Consider the following 9,762-nt stretch of genomic DNA (forward strand, 5'->3'; position numbering starts at 1 on the left):
TAAATGTAAGAAAATCTTTTAAAGATTGAGGCATGGAAGGTATTTAATTTGTTCTTATACATCTAACATGATAAATCTACCCCATTAATTAAGATTGTCATCGTCCAAATCCTTCTGTCATGTATTCACATTAAAAATTGAAAAATTTCTAACACTCGCTCGTGTTGAAAAATATGGGGGTTAAAAAGAAAGAGAAGCAAGAATTGGCCAAAATCTTTAAGAATACTTCAGTCTATGATTCCAAGTGACTCTAAGATGTGTATCTGAGTTCTTGGCTAGATACTCAGACAATTCTATGGAAACCAATTTCCTAAGAGTATATATCACTATGCAAGACACAACTCATGTACCTCACCATCACGGTATGAAAGAATTCCTCGCAGCAATCTTCCCAAGGGTGTTTTTCCTCAAGAAGAGTTATGTACAGAAGGTATTTTGTGAAGGTGAATTCCGTCCATGCCAGGAGGCGATTGGGGTGAAATTGCCTGACGATCAGTTTCACTAAATTCCAAGAATTTCCTTGCAGTTGCTTGAGGTTCCAATATACGACCCATCTTTCTCGGAAAAGTATCAGTAATATGAGGATATCTGGAGTCATTTCTGTTTCCAGTAGAAGATAAAGACTCTTCTTTTATGATATTTCTATGTGCTGAAGCAACAACAGAAGCGAAAACGCCAGATTCCTTCAATCCCTGTATAATGACCTATAGGCAGAAGAAGTTTAAACAGGTTGATTCAAGAGTTGAGCTTCTTGTAACTATGTTTGTCTGAGGGTTGACGGCCCCCAAAGTTAATTGAAATGAACTTGGACAATCAAGTATTATTTGATCTTACCATAGGAGTATATATGCGTGTCAATATGCCCTTCTTGATGAGTTTCCTAATTAGTGCTTTGTCGGTCCAAACAACATGTTCCCGGTACCTGATCCAAGAAAAGAATCTGTGAACATTTCCAAGTTACAAACCAAGAATAAATCAGCACCATGTGAACTAAAGATTAACTAGAAATTAGATTTTACAATATAACATGGGAATAATTACAGCAAATAAGTATTTAGTAGTTCGTTCCATCTAGGATTAAAGTGTAGTTGATAGATTGATTGTTTAAAGTAACAAGTTGTTCTGTTCCAATCAAAATTTTGCAGTAACTTTTGTCAAGCTAAGTATAGAACAAGTTCTCATAGAAGCAGCAGGTCGCACCAAATAGTAATATTTGCACAGTTTGGTTTATGGTTACATGGGATAGCTCTGTAACCCTTGAATACATTCACTGAATAGTATTTTAGTATGAATTGCAATGTGATAGTTTTAAAAATAAGAGAGGTGCAGTGCCAAGTAATATTAGCATGTCTCATATCTTCGTCAAATCATATGGTTTTTCTAAAATCATTTCTATCAGTAATAAAGGAGAGAACCGAATCCAAAATGCTGCACAACAGTTTAAGACAACACAATCTCGAAAGAGCTCCCTTTAGCTATTTCAAAGGTGAATTTATTCTGGAAGTGCTTTAGCAAATAAACCTCACTCATCCATCCGGTATCCTGGTATTAATCAACCTAAGAGGGAAAAGGAAATGAAACGAAAGGACTATGTTCTAGAAGTTCCAATTCATGTTCAACAATTTTATGTTGTTGTAGCTTCATATATGTATAATTTAATTTGCATAGTGGCATATACTCTAATGCCGGAAATCAAATAAAAGAAAGCACTATCAATTACTCCCTTCTTTGACAAATATCAAACTATTTATGTCAAGTTCATTTTCTTTCAAAGCTGTACATTTTTAAAAAAGAAAAAAAAAAGGAAGTATTCTTCCCGTCTTTTCCTGATACAAATAAAATGTACTGTTCAGAATCACCATAGTAAGTTTACTTAAATGAGCAGCCATTAACTGTGACAGAATACCGAAAGGAATTGATTCATGATGAAGTCAGAGGAAGGGAAGTTAAAAGAAGTATTACCACTGAAACATTTCCTCCTCTGTCACAGTTGAAGCTATTATAAAAGCCTGCAATGCAAAGATGAAAATTAATCGGCAAAGAAATTTCACAGTCCATCTTTTGAACTAAGAAATTGTGTACATGTGTATGCACACAACCTTGAAAAAGATCCCTTTGCTTTTTTCATATGTTTTATTTTCCAGCTTTTTCAATTTATTAGTTTTTTCAGATAACTAGATACTATTCACTCTTAGTTCAATCGGCGTGCCTGCATATAAGTGTTTTTTGAGCATTCATTATATGTTTATTTGCATTAACATTATGATTGTAATCCAGATTGACATGATTAAGCACAACAGCTTGCCGATTACTCACAGCTCTGTCGAATTCTAGCATGAAGCATCTTTTCACATCTTCTTTTGTAGGTTTACATCCACAACGATCTCGTCGTGAAGTTAAATCTGAAAACTTGGGGTATGTGTAATGCAGAACAGCAGCCTCATCCAGTTTTATCTCTCTACAATCAATAAGAAAATACATTGTTATTACACAAGTGGAAACAATTAAGGAGATTGTAATATGCAGTAACATAAAAATTTAAGAAGTAAACTACATAGCTAAAGAAAAATAGATCATCTAAGGAACATACCAAAGAAGTGAAAAACCATGACAAACATCATTTGTGTGCGCAAGAATTTGATAATACAGTGCTTAGAGGAGACTGGGGATAGATGAAAAATGAAATAGGGATATAAGGAAATAAAAAGTTAGAAATTACATGCCGAACAAGCACCATACTTTGGGCTTTTCATGTAGTTGTGCCATCTGTGAGCACCATTAGGACGAAGATGATCTTGAACTCGTGCAGCTGATTTTCCATTTCCATAAGTCAAAAAGTAGTTAGGATTACCGCGGGTTGCTTCCTTGTAGTTTCCAAAGTAAGTTTCTTTCGGGAGATGGTCGTAATTCTTCTTGAACATTGAGACCTACCACAAGGTATAAATGTATTACTGGTAAACAGTCCAAATGAGAAAAGCATAAAAGTTGAAAACTTGTTCCATAATTAATTTCTTCATTTCCAAGTACTTGCTTCCGAAGTATTGGCCAACAAGTTATACATATTTATCTTTGAAAGAAATTAAAAGCTACTCATGTATAGCGACTGAGGATGTTGCAGAAACACGGTTGCATTCAACACTAGAACTTGAAAGAGTAGAAAAATGATATAGTGAAAGAAATCTTACTTCACTAAAAGGTTCCTTTACATCATCTCTTTCAACACTGCACTCCTGAAATATTTGCCATCATCAGAGAAGATACCAACAAGAAGAAGGGACCTGCAGAAAACGAAAAGGAAGCAAATGCATGCTTTTTCGCTTTCCGTGCATGCAACTACATGCTTACACACAGTTAAAAAACAGCAAAAAGCAAGTACAATCACTTACATAATTAGGAAAGACCACCATATCAACATCTTCAGGTAAATCTGCCAGAAGACGTCGTAAAGAATACTCACTAGTTCCAGCTGGATGTAATAGCTCATCAGTATCAAGATGAATAATCCAATCCACGCCAGCTTCCTGTAGATTTACAAGGTAATGAAAGTGGATCAGAAGGCAACCATAAATGGAAACAGATGAAGTTATAGAAGTCATACCCTTGCCATGACGATGGCCATTTCCATGTTAAGAGTCTGCTTAACAAATAACTCGTAGTTGCATGGTTGGTAGAAGAATCCAGCAAGCCAAGTTTCATTCCAGATCCGACTAGGATACGGGGCATAATAGATCAGCAAATCAAGGTGAGATGAAATATAGAAAACAGAGCATGTCTTCTAGTTCTTACAGAAAGTGCACTACCTAAATTTAGTTTGATTTAAGTTACTACCTTGATTAATCACTTCTTCACCTAAGTCTATTACAACCTGATATTACCTTCCTTCAACTTTTCCAGGAAAATGTTGCTTTTTAGAAATTGAGAAGTCAAGATTGTAGTAAAAGAAGTCTCTTCTTTAGCAATCTCTGATGAACAAATTGATCTCAGTTATCAGTTATAAATAAAAAGAAGACAAGAAGACAGTAAGTTCCACTTTTATAGTCAAACTTTTAAGCTCAGAGATCAATATTTCAAAACATCAGTCATATAACGCTCACGACAGATCCAAGCTTCTCAAGAGGATGAATGACATAAAATATACGTCAGTACTATGTTTCTTGTGTTGAAAGGAGTAAGGGTTGGAGGAAGAGAGGTGAACGAGTTATTTCTCTTGTTTAGTAAGGGGATGAAAGAAGAGGCAAATAGAAGTCTCACACCTCTTCATTATCAGACTTAAAGAAATAAGTAATACCTCATTTACTAACCTTCCAGTATACCAAACAAAGGAAGTAAGTGCTCCGTCGAAATAAATCAATGAATTTCACTCTCATTTACCCTTCCCTTTCCCTTCTAGAAACCAAGAACATTATGTGTTTGAAGCAACATAAAGCAATTGAATTGTACGAGGCTGAATACAGAAAACAAAACCCCCAGAAGGCAAAACAAACATTTTCCAAAACAATAGGAATATAATATCTACTCTACTGAACGGAGACCTTATTTTTCAATAGTTTAGCACAGAATATGTATAAGACATGCAAAGATCAGTTACCTTTTGGCTTGTACATCTTCTAGTTCTCTTGTTCTATATATAACTTTTACTCCCTGCAGAGTATATACATTTCATATATTAATCAAGAGATGAAATCTGTCAAGTCCAAATACACAAAACAGTAAAAGTGCTGAAACTGAAAGTTCAAGGCAAAAAAAGATAATGGAAATTATAAGGAGATATTAACACTTACTTGGATGGATTCTAGCACCTTTGATACATTGGGGGATGCAGCTTTTCCCTCCACAAACAGGAAAAAGTTTGTTACCCCGATAACCTTATGATAAAATAACCAGGGTAGTATCTGCTCTAAGCCAGCGGACGTACTTGTAGTGATTGATATCTAACATATATATCGAGCAAAGGTAACATGTTGCTTAGGGTACTGATAAAGTGGAGATTGGAGAAAGAACAGTAAAGCTTCAGTTAAATATCCAAGACGCTGACATTTATATTTGAGCTTCAGTTAAATTGAGACAACAACAACAAACCCAGTATGATCCCAACAGGTGGGGTCTGGGGAGGGTAGTCTGTACGCAGACCTTACCCCTACCTAATGCAGGTAGAGAGGTTGTTTCCAATAGACTCTCGGCTCAGGAAGGGTAAGAAGAAGAAGAGAAAGCAAGGAAGGAAGAAGGAAGGAAGAAGGAAGGAAGAGAAAAGAAAAAGGGAGAGATAAAGGATAAGTAGTACCAAATAATAGCAACAAGGAATACAATACCTGAGGCGAACAAAATCACATAACGTAATAAAAATCTAAGAATATGAAGGGACATGCATGCTACTAAGACTATCGGTGAACAACTAAAAACTACCAACTAACCTTCTACCTTAATCCTCGACCTCCACACCATCCTATCGAGGGTCATGTCCTGAGTGAGCATGCATTTATTTTTATCTTGAGACTAAATTGAGACTAATGGTAAAAAATGGTGAAGTTATATTTAACTGTCACATTTCTATCTTCTTTGGAGAAATATGTTTCAAGTTTCAGGAACTACCTATCATGCCTAAGCAGAAGCATGAACATCAAACTTGAAATTTGAGAGAAACATTGAAATCGTCAAAAGTAAATGGGGTCAAGGACCTTGTACAATGAAAATATTATATCATTCTGATCCTGATCCATGACATTTAAGATAAAATAGAAATACACTCGTTATATTGCTTAAAAATATCAACATTGAGCAAGGTTCAATCAATTCCATTACTTCAAGAATGTGACTACCTTTGTTCTTAAACATCACCAGCAACTCACTTAGCAATTTCAGTTCGAATATGAATATGAGAGCTAAAGGTGGCAACAATTAATGACACACATAGATAAAATAATGCTAAAAACAAAATGAATAGAACCTAATTCTATATCAGAAAAGGCCAAGAACTAATAACATGGTTTATCAAACAGGTGGACCCCATCATCAAACGAACTCTTTGCACAATCCATGCCACAATAGCAAAAAGACACTTGGCAAATAAAGATAGAAACGTGTTCATCTTGCTTCGATTGATTAAAGGTTTAGTACTACTACTTTTTTGGTAACTAAAAAGTTTAGTACTTCAACATGAAGTTGTTATATCAATAATAAAGGAAAAAGATATAAAGGAACCACGAAAAGCAAATAAACAAGCAAACATGAATCCAGAATCATAATCAAGAATACAACCACACTATTCCAAGATTTATTAAATTAGTTTTAAACTTTTATTCTCCAAAACTAGTCACCCATAATTAACAAAATGAATCATGTTGACAAATAACTGAATTTCTACACCATATTTGAGATTCCTCACATACATGCATTTTAGGCACATAACATACATTGACAAAAAAAAATAAAAAATAAGAGCATAACCCAAAACAAGATCAAAAACCCCACCAAGAACTAAAGGAGAAAACTTCAAGAAAACACATAAAAATATACAAACAATAAAAACTAACCTTAGGCTTAAGATCCGACCCGGAAGATGACTCGAGGTTAAACTTCCAATCTTTGAAGTATGGAAACGACGGCATACGACTCTGGCCAAGAATATTTTCACAACCGGACAAGGAAGAATCCGATAAACGTACGGGTTTTGACCCACCCATGCCGTGAAACTCAGTGGGATCATCATCAGGTGCCCATCGGGTACTCGGGTCGGGTAACCCGCCACGCCATTGGAGAACAAAAGCAAAAGCAGCGAGTGATACAGAGAGAACTGTCAGTAAAAACAGCAAACGAGAAACAAAAGCAGAAGTATGATAAAGACCCGCCATTGAGAATTCAAAGAAAATGGAGAATTGTAATATTTATATATGATATGATAAAGAAAAAATAAACCGTTTGATTGTATACGTTTTGTGTGTGTATATATAGAGATGTTTTCATGCAGAGAACTGGGACTCTGAGAGAGAGAGAGAGAGTTGAAACTGAAGAGTTTTGAGTCGTGCAGCATATGGGAACTTTGTATTAGGAGTCGTTTTTGCCGTTTATAGTGTTGTCATTAGCTTTGATAACTCCGAATGTAATTTCATGGGCTATTGAGCTAATCGATAAGGATTACTATAATATTTAGATTATGGTAGGTTTCATAAGGTGGAAAAGTTAATTTATTATAATAACCGAGAATATTCGTAATTCAGTTCGTTGTCACCTAGGGGTGATCATAAAAATTCAAAAAATCGAACCAAAGTAAAAATCAAATATACTGATTAAAAAAATAATATTGTTTTGGCTTGGATCGTGTTGTTTTGGTTTTAAATTTTAAAAATCAATCAAATTTGGTGTGGTTTTGGTTTTAATTAAAAAATAACTGAAAAATCGAATCAAACCGACTATAAAAGTAGCTATTTAAAATTTGTTATTACACCTATATATGTATATTTTTATACAAAGTTTCTAAAATTTTATGGCACATGTTAATCGTTTGCACTTTTAGTCTAGTTTTTTGCTACTACAATAATCTAGTTCTTTGCTTTTACATTCTAGTTTGATTGATAGTTTTCTTTTGCAAAAGTACAAGAATCTATTTCTTGTTAAAATTATCTATTTTTAATTGAGTCCTTAGATAATTCATCACTATTTGATTCAATTATCATCAATATATCTTTGTAAATGATTTAGATTTATCAAATAGCAATTGGTTTGATAGTGTTAACTTGAAATATAGTCGCCGGAATATGTGTTTGGGATAGTATGTCTCATATGTAAGAAAAACCGATAAATAATCCAAAAACCCGAAAAAAGACAAAAAGTGATCCGAACCGAATCAATAAAAATTCGACTTAATTGGTTTGGTTTGGTTCCAATATTTAAAAAACCAACTTACTTGATTTGGTTTCTTTTTAGGGAAAATCAGATTCAAACCAAACTATGGACACCCCTAGTCAACTTGTTGGTGAGATGGATTTTGTACTTGCCATAATATTAGGGACGGTTTGGATGAAACCACTAAGTCTCATATATTTGTATTAAAAAATTATTATTAACTATATATAAATATTTCATTATAAACCCGTAACTAAAACGAGGTTGGGTTCGGTAGCAAGTTTAATAGCCTATTAACGTTTGGACAAACTTATAAAATCAACTTATTTTAAAAAGTATTTTTCTCAAAAATATTTTTCAAGGACGTTTTTTTTGTCAATCTTCTGAATTTAATAACTTTTGTATAGGTTGTTAAAAAGGGTCGATATCAAATACCAAGTGAGATGCATTTGCACGTACATGGTAATGATGAAACATCTTTTGTTGGTAAGAAATTCCGAATCGTACATGTAAGAAAACTTTTTAAATAATTTTATTGACTTTACTTTCATATATTTTTTCGTTTTGTAAATTGAATTCTCAATATTCTTTAGTCTTTCTATTTCACTAATTATTAACTCGTCTACAGGAAATATATCAGAAGATATTACAACAACAAACACGAACTCAATCTGTAATTGATCAGTGTAAAGCATATTATCAAGCCACGGAAGGAAAAAAGAAAAGAAGAGTATATGGTCTTAGATCTCAAGCAAAATGCTACTACGGGCCAAATCTTCGTGACTCTTTTGGATCTGATGCTACATCGTCAGCAGCACCTCCAAATGCTCAATCAACACTGACATGGAATCTGGATGAGTTAGTGATGCGATTGATTCCTGCACTGACCGATCATATAGTTCCTGTAATGGTTAAGCGGGTACGCGAATTAGTTTTCTTACCCTCGCATCAACCAAATACCGATCTTACCAACCACACATCAGATGTGTCACCTAAAGTTCCTACCTCTTCTACTGTTGCTAACATTAATGAAGTTCTGAAAAGCTTAGAACAACGGTAACTCTCTAGCCTCGCATAGTTAGCCTATTTTGGTTGAACTTTATAGTTAAAACATAAATTGGTATCAGAGCAGGTTATCCTTGAAGAGGCTAACACCTTAGGAGGAGATCAAGATGATTGCACCACCTGAAAACTGGGAAGGGCAATCCACTACTAGGCCACCACTTTTCAATGGCCAGTATTACTCTTGGTGAAAAAATAGGATGAGAGATCACATCATAGGAGAAGACTATGAGCTATGGGACATTGTCACAGATGGTCCACTGGCTACCATGAAGATAAATTCTGAAGGAGAAGAGGTACCAAAGACAAGAGCTGACTGCACTGGTGACGACTTGAGAAAATAGGAGAAGAATGTTAAATCCAAGAAATGACTTATTTGTAGACTCGATCCAGATGAGTACAGTAGAATCTAAAGTTGTACCACTGCTAAGAAAATCTGGGACACTTTGCAAGTGTCCCATAAAGGAACACCTCAAGTGAAGAGGTCCAGAGGAACACTACTATATTCTTAATATGAGAATTTCACCATGAAGGAAGGGGAAACCATCCTTATACAAAGTTCACCACACTGACAAATGAACTTAAGTCTCTTGGGAGGATTATTTCTGAAGAATATAGAATTGAAAAGATTCTAACAAGGGTTCTGCCAGTTACTTGGGAGAGCAAAATCACTGCCATTCAGGAATCAAAGAACATCGCCACTCTTAGGTTGGATGAGCTAATTGGAAATCTCACTGCTTATGAACTTAGAAGGCAAATCATGAAGATGGATGTACCCAAGAAGGAAAGGAGCCTAGCACTCAGAATCACTGAAGGTTCTGATCTAGAAGATGATGAAATGGCTATGATCACAAAGGACTT

At 34.8% G+C, this 9,762-nt stretch overlaps 2 protein-coding genes across 2 annotated transcripts; one reads left to right on the forward strand and one right to left on the reverse strand.

The window, feature by feature from the left end:
- LOC107832004 (glycosyltransferase-like At2g41451) lies at positions 1-7,037 on the reverse strand. Its single transcript, XM_075230978.1, has 11 exons — positions 6,531-7,037; positions 4,782-4,931; positions 4,589-4,641; positions 3,599-3,707; positions 3,387-3,521; positions 3,186-3,230; positions 2,740-2,927; positions 2,317-2,458; positions 1,963-2,009; positions 835-922; positions 1-704 (listed from the first exon to the last, which is right to left on the reverse strand). Exons 1-11 carry the CDS (start codon positions 6,846-6,848, stop codon positions 408-410), a joined length of 1,572 nt encoding a protein of 523 aa, XP_075087079.1. The 5' UTR covers positions 6,849-7,037; the 3' UTR covers positions 1-407.
- A 907-nt stretch (positions 7,038-7,944) lies between these two features.
- On the forward strand, positions 7,945-8,899 carry LOC107832003 (uncharacterized). The gene is made up of 3 exons (XM_016659806.2): positions 7,945-8,007; positions 8,247-8,348; positions 8,468-8,899. The coding sequence occupies exons 1-3, from the start codon at positions 7,945-7,947 to the stop codon at positions 8,897-8,899; spliced, it is 597 nt and encodes a 198-aa protein (XP_016515292.2).
- The last annotated feature ends 863 nt before the right edge of the window (positions 8,900-9,762 follow it).

Source organism: Nicotiana tabacum, chromosome 15 (genome assembly GCF_000715075.1).
Source record: "Nicotiana tabacum cultivar K326 chromosome 15, ASM71507v2, whole genome shotgun sequence".
Taxonomy (NCBI): Eukaryota; Viridiplantae; Streptophyta; class Magnoliopsida; order Solanales; family Solanaceae; genus Nicotiana; species Nicotiana tabacum.